The sequence below is a fragment of the Chaetodon auriga genome, chromosome 14 (genome assembly GCF_051107435.1).
Source record: "Chaetodon auriga isolate fChaAug3 chromosome 14, fChaAug3.hap1, whole genome shotgun sequence".
Lineage (NCBI taxonomy): Eukaryota > Metazoa > Chordata > Actinopteri > Chaetodontiformes > Chaetodontidae > Chaetodon > Chaetodon auriga.
This window is the reverse complement of record NC_135087.1, coordinates 24366289-24386815: the sequence shown is the minus strand read 5'-3', so window position 1 is coordinate 24386815 and position 20527 is coordinate 24366289. Positions and strand designations below refer to the sequence as shown.

Here is a 20527-nt window from a genome sequence, read left to right as displayed (position 1 = left end):
ACGAGCCATCACACTGTACGATAGTAACTTAAACAGTTAATCCAGCAACCTCACAAACCCCAATATTTCATATATTATCTGCACTACTGCAATATTGCACATATGGTCTACTTTACATTTACATTTTTTTGTCATCTGAAACTGCACAATTTTTTTGCTGTAAATACTTGTTTATATACTTAGTTATATTGTATTTTTATTATATTATTATAATATTATATAATATGTATTATATAACTATATATTTAGTTGTACTTATATTTGTGTAGTTATATTTGTATTTTTAACAAACCGCTGTTATTCCTGTTTATATTTTTTGTTACTTTTTTGATACTTTTTAAACAATTCTTGTATACATTCTATGTTTGTCTGTATGTTTAATTGCTACTGCAACAAAATAATTTCCCAAATTGGGATCAATAAAGAAGCAGTCTAAAGTCTAAATTCTGAAGTCTTTTTTGACTTCTCCAGTGCTTTTCACACAATCCAAACATCACTGCTCAGGGGAAGTTGGAAGGAGCTAGAGTAGACTGCCACTTTGCTGCATGGACCATCAATGACCTCACCAAGACTTCACAACTATGTATCTGATGTGGTAGTTTGCAGCATGGGGTCTTCACAGAGTACAATGCTCTCCTCTGTCGTCTTCACCCTCTACACATCGGACTTCAGACAAAACACAAACAGCTGTCACATTCAGAAGTTCTCTGATGATACAGACATTGTTGGACATGTATTACAGGGGAACAAACTGGAATACAGGAAAGTCATCTCCAACTTTGTCAAATGGCGTGAACTGAACCACTTGCATATCAATGCCAGCAGGACAAAAGAGATGGTCATACACTTCCGCAGGAAGGTGCCACAGACTACAGCAGCGAACATTCAGGGTTTTGACATTGAGATCATCCTGTGAGCAGTGATTCTCAATTGGTGGGTTGTGACCAACCCGTTTTTAGTGGACAAAAAAAAAAAAAAAAGCGTTAAGAAAAAAAATTCTGTGCTTTTATTTCGAAGGGGATTTTTTATGCAGCAGAGTGCCGTTTATTTGTCCCGCTGCTTTGGTCACAGCTTGTCTTTAAGGGGTGATGGTGTGTCCTGAAGCCAGACCAGTTGAGATTCACTGCTATATACCACTGTCTGAAACTGTGACCTGCAGCAGAAACAGCAGTAGTATTATGAGCTAAATCTTGTACCTTGCCCAATTTATGGTGCTTATCAGTTGACACCTCACACCTTGTCCTTTTGACTAGTGTGGAGCTTGCCCTTGGGATCTCAGGGGTCGCCAGAGCCTCAGGAATGGCCTCGAAAGTGCTTTTGCCGCATAACACAATCCTGTTAGGAGTTCAGGCCTGAATAGGTGTGCACATAGAGAAGCTTCTACAGTAAACTTTTTTCCAATGAGCAGCAAAGCAAGCAGCACAAAGTAAAATGTGGGAGTATCAGCTGAAGTTCTGTTAAAGTCGGCTGATTGCAACCAATCAATTCTGCAAAATGGTTTGGTTACATAAGCAAGAAAGTACAGTCTTGACAGTATTGTGAATTTGTAAACACATTTAAAACACACTGGTTTGTTAAATCTGATAAAGAATGTTAAAAGATATGAGAAAGAAATTTTGAGAGTGAAGGGATATGGAAAGGCTATGGCAGGTGCATACTTGTTACGAAATTATGAGTGGAATAGCACATCATATTCTGAAGGCTGCCCATATTGTCTGTCCTACAGCTACCTCATATAGGAGCATAGACCAGAAAAAACTCTCTTTCAGACCCTGATTATGTCTAATATTATGACTCACCTTTCTTTTCCTGTTAGCTTTCATGTTAGCCTGTCCAGCAGCATGTTTTGTGCTGTCTGTATTCATCAAAGCAACATTCTAACCAACTGAGAATTCACATAAAACACAACAGATCTGAATAAAGGTATAGGCTAATGCTTCAAAAACGTTTCCCATATTAACCACTCGAGGGATTTCAGCACAGCCTAATTCTCACAGTATTCATCATGTTACCAGCTTATCAACTGACCTTATTGGACAGCTAGAAAGTGTTAGGCAATGGGCATGTTATATTTTGGTAGCCATCCCTCATGTGTCTTAGTTTACTTTACTTTACTACTTGTGATTGTGTTCACCTGAGTCTGATTTGTTCCCTGTCTATTTAAGTCTGTGTGTTTCCTTTTTGTCTTTGTGGCATCATCCCTTATGTGTGGTTTTCTTTGTTCCCCGTGGCTATAGTGCGTATTCCAGTCTAGTCCTTGGTTTCCCAGTTTGGTTTATAGATCATTGTTTTCCTGGTATTTCTTTTGTTTTTTTGGATTTTTGGACTTGGTGGATTTTGGTTGCCTTATTTTGTTGAATAAATCACGTGGACTGTATCCACTCAGCCTTTTTCGTCAGTCTGCATCTTTGGGTTCTCTCCTTGTTTTTTGCACAACCACTTAAATCATAACAGGGCATTGGGCGCACATATGGATTTAGACACTGTAGTAACGTGACACATCAGCATCCTGGGTAGGCAACAAGTTAATCCTAGATTTAGAAAAGTAAGCTAATCTTGCTAAAGCTGTTTCTTACCATATAACATTAGCACCATGCAGTCATGTCACAGTCAATGCAGTGCTTATTACAAACATACCATGCAGCAGAGTTGACAGCAGGTACAGCTGCTGATGACTGCAAACTCCAGCTCTAAGGTGGGAAATCATGGTCCTGGAGGCCCAATGTATGCAACCTCTGGTACCTAATTTCTAAAAGAGTTGAATTTTTTTAAAACCAGCAAAAGCCTTACTTTTATCCATGATATTTCCATCTATGGTGTTGAATCCAAAATATTTCCTCACAGTTCTCATTCATTTATCTGTTCAGCTTGACTTGCTAGTTTTTGCCATTTTGCGTTACCAAAGAGAACAGTCTGGTTTACTGATATTACAATAGGGTATCGAATGTAAACAGATCATTATAGATCAAATATTTCACTTTTCCCACAGTCGAACAGTAGTACACATTTTGAATGATAAGTGCCAGTCTTAATGGTTAATAGGTTCTCAACCTGTAGACAGTAGGGGATTTTAATGATTTGAATGCATTTCTATGAAGATTACGCTTTAGTACACAATAAGTGTGTCAATGTTTATTGATATTTTTAAAGAATTAAGTGTGTTTGTTCTCTGAGATGGATGGATGACGGGTTGCATTCTTTTTTCCACACAAAATTTTGTGTGAGGTGGCCATACTCAGCACTATGTGGATAAAACATTAATAAACCAGTATTGTGTTACAAATGCTGAGACCATTGCAATTAGAACAACCATTCCAGATATGTGGTGGCTTATTGATATCAACAAGCTCTGGGGTCGTCTACATTTTATTGTTGATTTTTTAATTTTCTTTCATCTTTTTTCATCACATTTGTGAAATGTATTTGGATTTAACTGCACACTTCTCCATTGTGTTCTCAACAGATCTCTGAGAACTTAGGTAAGATGTACAGCGAAATGATCTTTGTCCACGGCTTTGTTCACTGTGACCCACACCCGGGAAATGTGTTGGTCCGAAAGTGTCCCCAGAGCAAGAAGACAGAGATTGTCCTGCTTGATCATGGCCTTTATCAGGTGGGAAATCTCCAGGTTGCCCACACATAAAGAAAATACCATTTGTTCGAATATTGCAGTTCATTTTTCTTGCTGCTGACTGAGGCCTTGAGCAAATAGGTAGAGTAGCAAACACACCATCAAGATGCACATAAAAAACATGGTTGCCACACACACTTTCACAGGCAGACACACACTTTCAGTAGGGCTACAGCAGGATAAAAGCTTTTTGATAAACAACTCATTTGATGCAGAGTGCAGTGTGCTGGGTTTGGATTAGTGCATCACAGCCTAAATCATATGGGTGCATATGTGCACTCTAATGTTTTACTCACTCACAGACACACAAACGCACACACAGATGCTCTTTGATTGTTAACACACTTGCTCCTACAAACACTGTGATTTACACTCTACTGCTGGTTTCGTGCTTTGCTTGCAAATGAACATATATTCATATAACTGTAAAAGTATTTATATTACTTACAGGCAAATTTTCTGATAAATGATTACAAAGATAGTAAGAAGTTAAGAAGATAGTAGGTAATAGTATGTACCGTAACCTTGTGCCTAAAACTAGTGCACCTTATACTGTGCTTCACATCTGTGCCTCTAATCTTTGAATTATATAGTGATGATCTTCACCAAGAGGGTGTGACATGCAGAAAATTCTCACAGTAAAGTAGATAAACTCCTAACAAAAAACACTTAATCATCCCTTTTCTCCTCCCCTCCTCTCCCCTCCAGGTCCTGAAGCCAGACTTCAGGTTGGACTACTGTCAGCTATGGCAGGCTCTGATTAAAGGTGACATGCCTGGGGTGGAGCGTTACAGTCGCAGACTGGGAGCTGGAGCTCTGTACCCGCTGTTTGCCTGTGTGCTCACCGCTCGCTCCTGGACTGCCATCAATGCTGGCATCAGTTCTGTGCCTGTCACACACTCTGAGGTATGAGCTCACGCATGCATTTGTATAGTATTTATTCAAACTTTAGTTAAAAGCTTTAAACACCAAAATCTAAATAAAAAGCAACATTAAAAGAGCAAAACAATAAAAGGTAAGAAAAAAAGTTAAAGCTAGAACTCTAGAGGCTTGAATGGTCACCACATTATATAAAGATGGACTGAAGAACATATGATCAAGGTACTCTTGTGTACAGTGGATCTACACTTGTGAAAGCAGCAAATCAGCACAGAAATCAACATGATGAATGTAGTTATAGTATATGCACAATTTGAAAGAAAACAGACATGAACAGTAAAAATACTCTTTGGATGGCAGTTACACTTACAAAGCTCAAGTGCAACACACGCCGGTAGAGGGCTGGTAGTGACATCTGTGTGGATTCAAATTCAAGTGTATCAGTTCCATCAAATACACATAAGATGGTGACTGAAACACACCAACTGAAATGCATCCAATGTAGACAGAGTGATCGAATGGGATTTCTGGTGGTTTGTAAAACTAAATTTGGCATGGTCAAATACCATGACAGCAATGTAGGAAAAACATTTTTGTGAATTTGTTGAAGTGACCCTTTATGTTTCAATGGCATTTGGAACACAAATTTTAGGATTTACGGATTCTGTGTTGCATCTTCCACATTTATCACACGATGTACACAAAAATCAGCAACTGTAAAACTCTTAATGAGAATCACAAACCCCACAAAATGACTCTTTATTATCAGAATTCAATCCACACAGTCCAATAACATATGGGAGGTATGATCCAAATATTGCATCCCATTTCTAAATGTGGGGAGCCAACAGGAAGTTAGCTAGATCAGCCAATGGAAGTCACGGACGTGCATACTCTTAGCTGGCTCAGCAGGAGAAGGACTCTGCTGAGTAGGCTGTATGGGCCCAAACACATGGAAGCATAATGAAGCCTGCAGAGATTTTTTCAAAGTATGTGCCCAGTGAACAACATGACAATTCCAGTGTGCACAAAGCCAGGTCCATAAAGAAATGTTTTCCCAGTTTGGCATGGAAGAACTTTACCGACTACGAGCCAGATGGACCTCACTTTTTGTGGTTCAATGGGAGCAAAACACTGCAGCCAGATTCAACATCTGCTGGAAAGACTGAAACCGGAAGAGTAGAGGCTGTTGTAACAGAATGTTAATGCCCATGTGCTTGGAATGTCTGTATACTTTTGGCCATGTAGTTTAAAAAGTTATTTTAGTAAATATGTCCGACACTCATTAAAATGACTTTAATTTGAGTTATTAAGTTTTTCTTCAAGATAAGATTGTTTTTAGAATCTACCAGCATGGAACTGTGTTTTTGTGTGTTTGTAAGTGTCCCATTACCCACAGGGGTTCCACAATGCCATCTGTGCTCAAGAGAGAGTTTATTTATACCTCTCTTATGCAAAATTCTGAAGCTGGCAAAAGTACTACACAACAGTCTGCTACAGTGAGCCACCCCCTCACACATGACTGGGAATACAAGTCAGAATTTAGGACCAATACATAAATAATTCTCTTTTTTTGTATTTCTGAAAATGAAAAGTATATTTTGGGGAATCATAAGGTAAAGCTACCTATTCAGACAGAAATGTCTATGTCTGAACCTGGCACAAAATTCAACAGTGGTCCATTAAACCACATATACATTACATAGTATCACACTTTCAAAGCTAAACATGTAAATTCTGAACATTTCTCTAAAAGCCTTCAAGTTGAAAGTACCATTTAGTATCCCCTGCAGTCTACAGTGTTGGATGAAAACAAATAATATACTAATGGGTGGTGATAGAGAACAGGTCATGGAGTCTTTGAAACTAAAATCAAAATGATTCATCTTCTGAGGAGCAGGAATGTGATGAGCACATTTCATGACCACCTGCCAATGGCATTTGCCTATGAGCCATCTCAATTTGACATTTTAGCCTCAGTTTAGCATTTTACTGTCCCACACAGTAAACTAAGAAAACAGCATTTGCACCGAATAATTGAATGTTGGCAACTGTGTTTTTAGAAACTGTATATTTTGTACATATACATAAACCCAGTATTTCTCAAGCAAAATAGTATTTTTTTCAAGTACAATAGTATTCTCAAGTGCAATACAATACATGTCATGTCAGTAGTCAGTTAGTGGATTAACTGTCAGTTAGTTTTTCTCACAAGACTACTAGCAACACTACTTCTCTACGGCATTAGGATTATTTGGTATTTACTATCTTTTATGATCTGTAAAAATGTTCATATACATTGTTGTTTTTTTCTATTCTGTATCTTGTAAACGTTTACATTTTTACATTTTTATTTTTTGACCTCTTATGCCACTCTACCTGCTTTTTGTAACCTGCTGGCTGTAATGACTAAATTTCCCCAGTGTGTGATCAATAAGTCCTATCTATCTATCTATCTATCTATCTATCTATCTATCTATCTATCTATATATAATGGGCATGTAGGAATGGCTGAAACATCAACAGTACATACAGTTAACTGTATGTACTGTTGTGACTGGCCGTGATCATTAGCAGCATTATTTGTAGTTTTATCGGTGATGAATTGTTGTCAGAATTGCAAATCAGCGGTTAAAAACTCCAGGCAAGACAAGGGAGCAAAACTGATCTGCAGTTTTTGTGCAAAAAGGAAATTGTCCCCCCCAAAAGCAATATTGTTTTCTGAAAACATCGAAGAACGACATATGTATATTTACGTTCAAGTGACAAGGCAGAGGAAATAGGGTGATGATGTAATAAAGCTAGAGTCCTCAGTTGGAGGTTAGTTTGTTTTAGCCATTACCATGATTATTACCTAACCTTAAACATGTGATTATTATTTTGACCTTGACCTTGAAGGTCCCCTAAACTTGGAAGAATAATGATACATCTAATGTTAACAACAGTATTTCCCCAATGCTGTTTGTGCCAAGTGTAACCGTAGATGTGCAGATGAGATGTGATTTATAACGGCTTTGGAAGGCACTGACAAATGATATCATCCTGCTCATAGTGACATCAGATTAAACAACACTTCTATCTGTATGTGTTTCCCTGGATCGCGTGCACGAACAATGCATTTTGTTGTTTGGAGGACTTGCTGCTATAAAAAAAAAACTTGATTACCTTGATGATGTGCTGGAGGTGTGCTGGTTTGCACAGACACTGCTCTTCATCTTACAGCTCATTGACACACGCGTTCATGGCTGCACAATAAAATCCAGGTCTGTGGACAAATGGCTTTAAAATGTGGCTTCAGATGAAAAAGAAATTCTATCATGTCTTTGCAAAGAAACTGGACAGTTTTGGGGACTGGGTAGATTTGTGCTCATTCATTACTTGCGGTTGCACATTCTTTAGGGAACAGACCAAGATTCTGTGTGTGTGAATTCCAGTGTCAGAGTGTGTGTGTAAGGTGTTCTCTTCTCTGTTCCTCTGTCTCTGACTTTACCTGAGATGAAAGCACTCCCTTCAATCTAGGCCATGTGTCTGTGTCATTTATATTCCATGTTTTGCATACACACACACACACACACACACACACACACACACACACACACACACACACACTCTAGGCAGACTCCACTCTAGCCTACTTGAACACATTTTTCAATTGTGTAGCACTCTGCGGTTAAGAAGACATTTTGAGACATTTCTGTGGCCACAACCACTCATCTGCTTATCTTTTATCCTTTCTGTCATCTCCTCTCTTCTGTCCTATCTTGTTCTCTCTCTCCTCATTTTTCCTCTGTATCCACTCTCTTATGCATGCATCATTTTTAAGTCCTGCCTCTAACAACTGATGATGCATTCCATTAGTGTTAATGCAATCACATGCACAAAGCAAATGTTGAGTGCTTTTAGAGCTGTGGCTTTTTGCTGCCTTTCTCTCACATGCAGGAACATTTGTCATTTGAATGAATGTTTCTCTTCCAAACATTGAAACAAAGTAATTAGTCACAAATGTAACTCTGTGGTACTTCCACAAGTCAAGTGTATTTTGTCATATGTTTTCTGAGGTGCTTCTTTGTTGTTAATCCAACCTCATCACACCCTGTTGTCTTGAAAAATTCAACATAATGGAAATTTCCACAGCACTAATTACATCAATACGAGAACAGTGTCATGACATCCGCACCACACTGTTGCTCTCTTTTCAAAAGAAATTCTGTGGTCATTCACAAATTCTGCCAGGTAAGTCTCTCTTACCTGACAGTTTTTTTCATAGTTGTTGACCTGCCATCAAAAGTTCCTCCACTGCAAAGTACAAACAAGTAGAATTAAATAGTGAATGAAATAAGGTATGTGTGTTAAAAAGTAAAACTCAGGACAGCCCAGTGATGAGTAGACTGTAGATTGTACCGATGGATGTACTAATCACCCACTTGACCTACTATACAATCTTCCATCCACCTATGACATATCATCTCTATATCTCTCTTGCACATGCACACCACGTAGCCAACAAGCTGCAGCTATGTTTGGTTAGTGTTGCCCTGCAAGTTAATGTTCTTACCTGAGAAAATCACCACACCAGTAATGGGGCTGAACATCCTCAACCCCTGCAACCTCATACCTTAACCAAATGAAACATTCAGTTTACCTCACCGCGTTTCTGAGTGAAGCAAAACCTTAAAATTACTACTTAGTAATTAAGTAATCAATTAGTACTACTCTGAGTACAGTTGCATTTTCCTACTCTGCAGAGTAAAAATGGTATCAATAATTGCAGATCTTACAGTAGATTCTGACATTCTTCCTCAATCACTGTGTTGCTGCCCACCATTTCTAATGCCTGCTGTATGAAATCATCCTGCCGGCAACCCTGGGGAGAATAGAAAAATCACCAGCACAGATTCCACCTCCCCCCAACTGCATTCCCTTTGCCTTTTGCACGGCTTATTATCACAATCATTCACAATACAATATGTCCTTATTGAAGCTTTCAGATGCAAATGAGAGCACTGCTGCCTTCTCTGTGCCTTGCTGACAGATGTGAGGCCTGCTAACCAACCTCCTGTAATTGCTACTAATTGTTATTCCCCAAGCAGGACTCAGCAGAGCACTTCAGACCACCCAGCCCCCTGTCATTTGGACTCGAGAGGCTGCTGGTTTGTGATGGGGTATTATATTGTGGATTTATGTCTTGTTTTTGACTCTTTTTAAGTAAATGAAGAAACTGAGAGGTGAGAAGTAACTGACTTGGGAAGCTAGATAGTTTTTTTGCATGAAATTATTCACGGAAAATGAGCAAGGAAAGAATTATGTTACAACCCAGTCTGCTACAAGATATGTTGGGTACAGCTGTTCTGCATGAACTAATTATGTCAGAAGTTTTAAAGGGCAGTACTCACTGCCAATAGAGGAAGTACTGTCACATTTATAGTAAGCAGTTTACAGTAAAATCAAGTGGCAGCATGGTTGGAGGCTGAAGCCAGTTGCATAAGTGCAGTAATGTGCAATACTACTAACGACCATTAGATGCTGGCTCCAACAAATCTGGGCTCCAGTTGACTCACATTCAAAAGCATTATCTTATGCTAAGCTAAGCCCTTTTTTCCCCAGTGGTCTCAATCACTGGTGATCAGCCTGAATTTATAATATCATGAAGCTTCCAGTGGGCATTGATGTCCAAAATTTTGTCTCACACTGACTCAGGCTTTCAGGTTCTATGTACAGCCGTGGCCAAAAGTATTGAGAATGACAAAAGTATTGGTTTTCACAAAGTTTGCTGCTTCAGTGTTTTTAGATCTTTTTGTCAGATGTTATTATGGTATACTGAAGTATAATTACAAGGATTTCACAAATGTCAAAGACTTTTATTGACAATTACATTAAGTTTATGCAAAGAGCCAATATTTGCAGTGTTGACCCTTCTTTTTCAAGACCTCTGCAATTCGCCCTGGCATGCTGTCAATTAACTTCTGGGCCATACCCGGACTGATGGCAGCCCATCCTGCATAATCAATGCTTGGAGTTTGTCAGAACTTGTGGGTTTTTGTTTGTCCACCCGCTACTTGAAGATTGACCACGAGTTCTCAATGGGATTAAGGTCTGGGGACTTTCCTGCCCATGGACCCAAAAGTTGGATGTTTTGTTCCCCGAGCCACTTAGTTATCACTTTTGACTTATCGCAGGTGCTCCATCACCATGTACCTTTTGCAGAATACCAGTCTGCTCCTGAGGCTTTCCCTGTAGAGGAGTGGCTTTTTTGCTGCCCTTTTTGACACCAGGCCATCGTCCAAAAGTCTTCACCTCACTGTGCGTGTAGATGCACTCACACTTGCCTGCTGCCATTCCTGAGCAAGCTCTGCACTGGTGGTGCCCCGATCCCGCAGCTGAATCAACTTTAGGAGATAGTCCTGGCACTTGCTGGACTTTCTTGGACGCCCTGAAGCCTTCTTCACAACAATGAACTCCTTGAAGTTCTTTATGATCCGGTAAATGGTTGATTTAGGTGCAATCTTAGTAGCACAAATATCCTTGCCTGTGAAGCCCTTTTTGTCCAAAGCAATGATGACTGCACGTGTTTCCTTGCGGGTAACCATGGTTAATGGAGGAGGAACAATGATTTCAAGCACCACCCTCCTTTGAAAGCTTCCAGTATGTTTTTCTAACTCAATCAGCATGACAGAGTGATCTCCAGTCCTCATCAATACTCTCACCTGTGTTAACGAGAGAATCACTGACATGATGTCAGCTATTCCTTTTGTGGCAGGGCTGAAATGCAGTGTAAATGTTTTTTGGGGGATTAGGTTCATTTTCATGGCAAAGAGTGCCTTTGCAAACAATTGCAATTCATCTGATCAGTCTTCATAACATTCTGGAGTATATATAAATTGCCATCATAAAAACTGAGGCAGCAGACTTTGTGAAAATGAATATTTGTCATTCTCAAAACTTTTGGCCATGGCTATAGACAGTACATTTTTTTCAGAGAGTTCTACTGTGGTTGCCTCTAGCCTGTATATACACAACACATCAGCATTAGGACAAGTTCAACCAGCTAGGGTGCTAATCAAATGGCATCTGGTTAGAGATCTTTTCATTTTTGCTCATAAGTGACAAGTTCATGGCTGTTACCAGACATATTTCTTTTCCTCACATTAGCTGAAGTTGTCCTCAGCTCTGCAGTTCAGTTTCTGCTGCGGATGTGTCTGTCAAATACTATTTCACCAATAGTTTGCGTTACTGTATTGTGGAAATTATGTTTGTCATTGTTGTAGGTGTATTGTGCATCCTGTCTCACTGTCACAGTGTCAAGACTTACTTACTCACCTGTGCTTTTCCTACTATGACAGGTCAAAATGTCTTGAATGAAAAAGGCCTATTCCAGGTGGGACTAAGAGTGTAAAGGACAGGGTGGTGGATGAACATCTACAGAAGTAAAATGCAACACTAAAATGCAGCAGTAATATTAATCCAAAAACATCATACATAATAGTAAAACACTAACAGGAACCATTTTACTCCTTAAAAAGTACTTTTATGTTGATGCTTTTGAGTAAATTTTACTGATAATACTTACATTCTTAAGTATTAAGTAAGACTTTGAAAGCAGAACTCTTGTAGTGGAGTATTTTCACAGTGTGGTATAGTGTGGTATCAATCTACACCACAGGAACTGTGGTGTAGATTGATACATATCCATGGTCACACTCCACTCAAACAATGGAGAATGGGTCTCTGACATTATAACGCATAATGCAAAAATGCATTTGCTCAATAAAATGCATAATCAATTCAAAGCCAAGTCATATAGATACATATCTTAAGCTTAATAGCAGCTTTAGCTAATGTTTGACCAGCTAGTATAGATCTATGAGGTTTTTTGTCGTGACAGATTAAATTGGGCATACCACACCTGACTGACACCCGACACTTTTTGAGCAGCAATCCTTGCAAACCGCTGTTGTCTTCTGCCATCAACAGCATTTATCCTTGAATCCGCATTCAAGTGATGATGATTCCTCCCTCCTGTGTTGGCCTCTGCTGGTCTGCAGGTTACCAGGTTTGTGCACATTGCAGTAGAAATCACCCAATCCTGTTTCAAAAACAAAGCATAACCTCTCAATGTATAGAAAAATGCAAGTATTTAATCAAAAAATAGTCTCATCTTTTCAAGTCATCTGTCTCAAGTCGAATTCAAGTCTCAAGTCATGAATACCAAGTTAAAGTCAAATCTTTTATCAGTGTTAGTCAAGCGAGTCTAAAGTCCCCAAACTTGATTATCGATTAGATTAGATTAGCAACTAGCAGTGCAGTAAAAAGTATAAGTGAACACTATGAGAAATATAGAGTGTGTAGGAGAATCAGTTTATTAAACCTCTAAATTAATGTTGCATTCGTTAATAAAAATAGTAGATCAGTCTGATAATCTAAGGCGTAAATTCTCAGCACAGGGATTGCTTATATCCAGCTAAAAAGGACACCATCTGACCACGACTTGTATGAAAAGGATTATTTATTAAACACAATAATGAAATGAATATGAATAATGGATAATACAACAGATGATATGGATGATACGAAGTAACACAAACATTGCAGAGAGGAACTTATGGCAAAATAATGGCAAAATGAGTTTGACGGTAGTGAGAAGTAGTTTTAAAGGAAAAGTGGGGACACGTTTGTAAAGTTAATTGGTTGAATGAACGGTTGAAAGAATTTAAACAAATTGACAGGATCTTAACCTCACGGACCAACTCTTATTCAAACCCGCTTAAGCATGTCTATTTCGTCAGCTCCTGTAGATGTCTGCTCTGAACTGACACGAAGGACTCCAAGCATTCGTCCGTTGGTCCGATCTGCGCTGCGGTCTGCCGGACAAATCAAGTAAACCATGGTTGAGAGCTGTTGTTGGACAGGGATGTTCAGGAGCTGGAAGACCTCTGGTAGGGGCAGCAGGCTACAGGTTTTAGGTTTAGTCGGTGACCATGTGGCGAGACTTGGTAATAATAAGATTAAGAAACTCTTCGATGGCCGGTTGAACATGTCTTCAAAATTATTATTACGTTACTAGAATTTTAACACAAAAACAAAACAAGTCATGCGGCTTAACGTGGCGAGCAAAAATTAAAGTTTCATGAAGATTAAAAAAACTAGAAAAATACGTTTTCTGAAAAATGAAATCAAACTACTCGGCATAACTATGAGTGGTAACAAACAGACTAAAAGAAAAGACTAGACGAGACGAATGCAAAAACAGAACAAGACGAAGACTAAAAGAAAACTAAACAGAACTGAGACTAAAACAAAACTGAACTGTGTGTCCGCTACATGCTGCAGCCAATATACCTGCTCCAGGGCGTGTCTAATTAATAGGTCGTCACGCATGTGGGATGGTTCGCGGATGCGCAACGTGATTTTGCCTCATAGAGCGAGAATTAACTAATGATTCATACGAGGAGTGCATATGCTTCTCACTATGGTCAATTGAATATTATTTTAAATGATCAATTTTCAATGGCATTTCAACATTGTTCACAGCATGCTCAGACACCTTGGATGAATAATGACAACATGCAACAATAAACATGACAACATTTCCTAATACTCATCCTAATAAACATGATGACTAAGGGTATAACTACACTAATATGACAAAAGGAATAAAGAAAGGCAGACTGTATTTGCCAAAATGATTATCGCTATTATGATTACTATTAGTAACTGTCTCGCGTCGAGCATATTCAACTTAACCGCTACAAACCTCTAGATGGCAGTATGGTTCCATGGTAGAAACTCAGAGAAACTTTTTGGGATAGTTAAAATCACAGTTTTATCATCCTGTAAGTTAGAAACACCAGAAAAGCATTGTTATTATACAGATTGCGGGCTTAGTAATGTAAAAACATCCACAGTTAAATCAAACATAGAGATTTAGTTATCCTGGCAGGTTAAGAAAAGGCACACAGACATACAGCACAGTTTGCTTCAGGAATGTCTAATTTACAACCCATCAGCATTATCTGGTTCGTAGGTTCCTCTGAGACATGGCATTTGTCCATCCAGGCAGTTTTATTGTCCTTAACTCCCATGGGCTATCAAGAAAGAATTAGCACCTCCATGAGAATGTCCTCAGCAGAAGATAACCTTTGAAGTGGGAGCCATCAGTGACTCTTGTTGCCCTGAAAGAATGTGAGAAGTTTTCTAGGACCAGACATCTTTTCTCTTCCTGAGTTCACACCTTCCTGTGAACCTTCGAAATGGTCAATAACTCTTAAAAGTCAGATTGTTTTATAACTCCATTTCTCCTGAGGAATGTAAAGAGGGGAAAAGAGGGTCAGTTACAGGCCAGTTCTGCTACAAGAGTATATAAAATATAAAGTGATATGTGCAGTATGACATGGGCTGAGTTGTAATGTTCATCTTTGTTTATAGTCAGGGCCACGAGGTGATAAGAGCTGGTGTCAATGTCAATGGGAGGGTGGTGGGGGTTGTTTTGCTGGGGGATGGAGTTCAGCAGGGTAACAGATCTGCGGAAGAAGCTGTTCCTGTACCTTCTGGTGTGGCACCGGAGGCTCCTGAACCTCCTACCAGATGGGAGGGGGGCGAACAGTCCATGGTTGGGATGGGAGTTGTCCCTGCTGATGTTGTGTGCCCTTCTTAGACCCTACTTGTTGTGGAGGTCCTCAATGGCAGTTAGCTGGGCACCGGTGATTTACTGGGCAGTTTTCACCACCCATTGCAGAGCCTTCCACTCAGAGGCTGTACAGCTGCCATACCATACTAAGAGGCATTTGGTCAGGATACTCTTGATGGTGCAGCGGTAGAAGTTAACCAGGATTTGCAGAGCCAGGTTAACTTTCTTCAGTCTCCTCAGGAATTAGAGGCGCCGTTGAGCCTTCTGTAACAAGGTGGAGGAGTTGAGGGTCCAGGAGAGGTCAACCTCAGCCCCGTCGATGTGAACGGAGGTGTGACTGCAGCTTTTTTTCCTGTAGTCCACAGTGAGTTCCTTGGTCTTCTTGGTGTTGAGGGTCAGGTTGTTGTTGCCGCACCACATCGCCAGCTGCTGAACCTCATCCCTGTAGGCTGAGTCTTCGTTGTTGTTAATCCGGCCTATCACCGTGGTGTCGTCTGCGAACTTGATGATGGAATTGGAGCCATGCACAGGTGCACAGGCACACAGTCGTCGGTGAAGACGGAGTAGAGGAGAGGGCTCAGCACACAGCCCTGTGGCATGCCGGTGTTCAGGGTCAGGGTAGCGGAGGTGTGGTTGTCTAACCTAACAGACTGGGGTCTGTTGGTCAGGAAGTCCAGGGTCCAGTTGCAGAGGGAGGTGCAGATGCTGAGGTTACTAATTTTGTTGACCAGCTTGGAGGGGATGACTGTGTTGATTGAATGCTGAGCTGAAGTTGATGAACAGAAGTGGTTGAGCTCATCAGGGAGGGAGGCATTGCTGGTTGGTGGAGCTGTTTGTTTTGGCTGATGCTCTGTGATGGCCTGGATGTCTTGCCACATGTGGTGGGGGTTGGTGTTGTTGTGGAAGTGCTCCTCGGATGCCAATTTCATAGGTGATCACTGATTTGCAGAAAAAAACACACAAAATTACTTATTTTTAATATAAAGTTGAAAATTTGTTTCCTTTTACCTGTTATCACAGTCATGGATGTTTCAAAAATGAGTAACAGTATTGACTATGTTGCATTTTCAGTTTTTGTGCTGCATCAGATTTTATCTTTCAGTCACACATGTGGCTGAAAACAGCTATTTAAAAAAAAAAAAACCAGCTGTAAAATATATCAGATGAATGCACATACCAAACAGCTCACAAGAAGCGACTTCGAATGACATTGCTGCGTGTCCGCATCCCCGCCGTATTGGGTTGTTGCTCCATATGGGGGGCAGGTCGGCGTTCTTCTTCTCCAGGCTGTGTTGCTTGGCGATGTTATGTAGCATGTAGCAGGTCACTACAATCTGGGCCACTTTTTCTGGCCTGTATAGCAGTGCTCCACCAGTGCGATCCAAACAACGGAACCTGCTCTTCAGGATTCCAAAGGCGCGCTCCACAATATTCCGTGTGCGGGTATGGGCCTCGTTGCACCTTATTTCTCCGGCAGCGGTGGGGTTGAGAACAGCTGTCAGGAGGAAGGGGTGTAGGGGGTATGCACTGTCACCTTAAGAAACATATGAATCAATATGATTCACAAGCCAGCCATCTCCAAACTCGCCATCTTGCAACTTGGAAAACAGAAAACTGTTTCTCAGAATGAAAGAATCACGGACTAACCCGGGATATTTTGCCACAACGTTGGTAATGATCCCTTTGGCATCACAAACGCACTGCACATTCAATGAATGCGTGTGTTTGCGATTTCTGTACACATGCTCAGTGTCTGCGGGGGGCACAAGCTGTACATGGGTGCAGTCAATCAATCCTATAACTCTGGGAAATTTGCTACTGCAAAAAAGTATTGTTTGGTCTCATTCAGTGAGTGCAGAGAGCGTGGAAACCTAATAAACTTACGCTGGAATGACCCAGATGCAAAAAGAAAAAAATGTAAACTTGCAAGGAGTTTTGTCATTGCAGGTATTGCATGACTCCTTCTCGTGGCTGGCTCCAAATCCACTCTGAGTTCCTCCAACAGTTCCAAAATGGCAATGCTATATAGGCAGTAGGTTTTAATGAGTGTTTCCTTATTCATTCAATGTATTCCCTGCATCTCCTTTCAGCTATGTGTGCACAATTTCGCATACAAACCATTTGCACCTCCTTTTGACACGTGTGAAATATAGATGCAGTTTCTATTAGCAAAATTGCTGTCAGGTTTGATAATCACGTTGCGGGTGCTAAATTAATATATTTACATTTTCTCCTCCCAACACACGCACAATTGCGTATAAACGCCCCATATTGCATATTCATTGCGACAGATGTACTAACTGGATGCAGACGTGCTATTTTGCACCTTTGAAAGACACAACCTTTAGTGCACACTGTTAGTAAATCAGTTTGTACATTTTTTTCGCATGTGCCTTGAGTTTGCACACGTTTTTATACATGCAAAACTTTAGTAGATCTGGCCCATAGTGGACTACCCAGTTTCTTTCTTCCTGAGGACTGCCCCTCCATGGCAGCGATGAGCCACTGGGATCTCCCCACTATGGGAACTATGGGAACTTTTTGGGCTGATTGGATCTAATTACTCGCTTTCAGAACATCGAGTCAATATGGAAACAAGGACAAGGGAAATAGCAGTTATATGATGTGTACCGTTCACAGTTTACAAGTTCATTCAGTTGATCGCTGAAAAGGTCCTATGGTTTTCCTAGAAGCAGTTAATTTCTTTTGCCTCCATTCATAGTCTGTACAACTTTTTCTCAGCTTCAACAGAGCAGTGAGAGATTTTAACAACTCACCTCATGATGTGTGGGTGCTAAAGAGCCTTTTTGCCACAAGGTGATCTACAAGAGCTGACGCAATGCAGTTGATCATTGAACACCCAAAGCTGTGCAATATTTGGCACGTCAGTTAATGAGCACCATTTAAACTGCAGTTATGAATGTAGTGCGGGATGACCTTTTCAAAATAATTAATTTAACTGGAAAACTGTTGCAGCAGGTACAAATTGACATATGCACTGTTCCTATACTGTACAATTTGCTTGTACAATTCATAGGCAAGGCCAGAAATGATTTTGAAGCCTCCAAAGCAGAGAAAAAAAACTCTCACGGCAAGGTATACCAGGCAGATAGCCAAAGAGTGAAGTGAAGAAAGTAATATTCAGTGAGTCTGCAGGTCCAGAGGTGCGATGCTCAGGATGTGATGCATTCCTGATTGACACACATTGTCATCTGTGACTGCTTGCCAAATCAATTTACATTGGAGAAATGCATGCAGTAAATCTGAAGGAAATATACCCACATTATCTTGAGAAGGACTTACAGCAGAGTTTGGTCAGTTGATTTCAATGATGAATAATGCTCTGCCTACAGCACCCAAAGTGTGTTAGTGTTACTGGCCAGCATGATCCTTTTCTTCCTTTTTGCGCAACACTTCAAAACATACAGTGAGTATTGTTTCTGCCCTGGTACCAGGCACTCACATGGAAAGTCGAGCAGTTGTCTTCAATATCAAAGACAACAAATAGTCATCATGGAGGCAAATGTCATCTCTCTGTTTCTCTTGCTTGTTTATCATTTCTTTTTTGTATGCATTTATAGTTTGTTGTCATTTCTGCTGAGGCAAATCTCTTCCTTTAATCCCTTTATCCCACCCCTGTACTTCTTTATTTTTCTTTTCTTTTGCTCAGAATTACTGAGAAGGACATAGAGTAGACAGGCATTGTTATGCTTTAGACATTAAAGGACCAAAAATGCCACTCTCAATCAGAGAAAACAGGAGGCACATGAAGAGGTAACAGTTTTAATGGATGTTCAACAAATGTGCAAACCAATGAATCCAAATGAGGCAGAAAGTCCACAGTAAACTGAGTCTGGGAACTGACGTGTCCAGTTTCTTCGGTGAGCACAGACTGAGAGGGGGCAGATGAGGACAGGTGAGGATTTGGCACCTGAGCACAGACACAAAAAAGGAAAGTCAGGAAGACAGGTAGCAGATAAGGCAAAAAATCAGACACAAAGGTATTTTGCAATCTCTCAGGTCTATGTTGTTACCACGCAGGTAGACTGACTGAAACCCTGGTGCTTATATACTGTGTAGGCAGGTGAGTCTTGATTGCTTGATTGAGTGCAGCTATGCTCAGGAGGAGAGTAGGTTGGGCCCAGCCTGTTGGCCATGCCCTGCACTGACACAGACTCAGACAAGACAGACAGTGGAGGGACAGACAGAAGACAAAAGAGGAGGAAAAAACACAGGAGCGGAAAAGGGAAAAGGGGGGAGACTGCATAGGCATGTACATCTACACACACACACACACACACACACACACAGTTATACTTTCATGCATGCACACCACAATAAGAATCAGATCTCACTCACAAATACAGATATTTAATCTTTATTGTCCCAGGTGGGATTTTTTTTTTTCACTCCACACACTTCCACACAACCTGTGACACTTTGCTGCATGTCGTCCCGTCTCTCTCTCCCCCCTTTCCACTCTGTACTGTTCTAAAGGCTAAACCCCCCAGGAAATATCAAAAAAACAAAAAAACAAATTGCCTAACATAAATGAAGTGTAACAAAATGACAACAATATGATTATCAGGTATTATAAACATTATTTTGTTAAAATTGTACTTTTCCTGTGTTTTTTTCCTCTGCCTTGGTACTAGAATTATGGTTTGAATGCACAACAGTCTGTAACGAATCCTTTTAGCACTTTTAACTACCTAACTTTACCTTTTATTTGAGGTATGCGAACTCCTTCTCATAGACTAATAAAAATAATAAAGGTGCACAGTATTTTGTGTTGCCCAACAGACTTAAGAGTCAAGGAAGTTGAGTCTGTTCATTCCCCCACAAGACATGTAGTCAGTCAAAATTAGTGAAAATGTCACTGTGTATGTACATGGCCTTTGACTTGTACATAATTTAACCAGTAAACAGATATCTTGCTGTCTGTGTCCCTTGGCAGGATGTTGAGATACGGACCAATGCAGCTCTCTATCTGCCCCAGATCAGCGATCTGCTGAACCGAGTGCCCCGTCAGATGCTACTGCTGCTGAAGACCAATGACTTGCTGAGGGGCATTGAAACCACCCTACAGACCAGAGCCGCCTCTTCTTCCTTCATCAGCATGTCCCGCTGCTGCATACGCACCATAGCCAGGTCAGACAGATTATAGTCTTTATCCTGTTGTTGCTGGAGGGTTTTTTTTGGTTTGTCTTTTTCTGACTTCATGAGACATTTTATTATATTATTCACAGTGAAAATGCAGTGTGAAGAAAATATTACAGATGTTGCTGTGGATTACGACAACTATTTCACAAAATACAAAGTTAACTTTTCTCTGGTGTCCTTAGATGTGGTGAACCCACCTTGTACACACGTGGACAAAATTGTTGGTACCC

General features: G+C 40.3%; 2 protein-coding genes across 2 annotated transcripts in view; both read left to right on the top strand.

The window, feature by feature from the left end:
• The window catches only part of slirp (SRA stem-loop interacting RNA binding protein), a 111449-nt gene extending 98611 nt beyond the window's left edge, over nt 1-12838 (top strand). Inside the window, exon 4 of the mRNA XM_076749221.1 lies at nt 12827-12838. The gene's annotated coding sequence lies outside the window, so the exon portion shown is untranslated. The remainder of the gene's footprint in view (nt 1-12826) is intronic.
• The window catches only part of adck1 (aarF domain containing kinase 1), a 115064-nt gene that overhangs the window by 83967 nt on the left and 10570 nt on the right, over nt 1-20527 (top strand). Inside the window, exons 8-10 of the mRNA XM_076749220.1 lie at nt 3464-3613; nt 4340-4537; nt 20092-20285. Coding sequence (XP_076605335.1) covers nt 3464-3613; nt 4340-4537; nt 20092-20285 — 542 coding nt within the window. The remainder of the gene's footprint in view (nt 1-3463; nt 3614-4339; nt 4538-20091; nt 20286-20527) is intronic.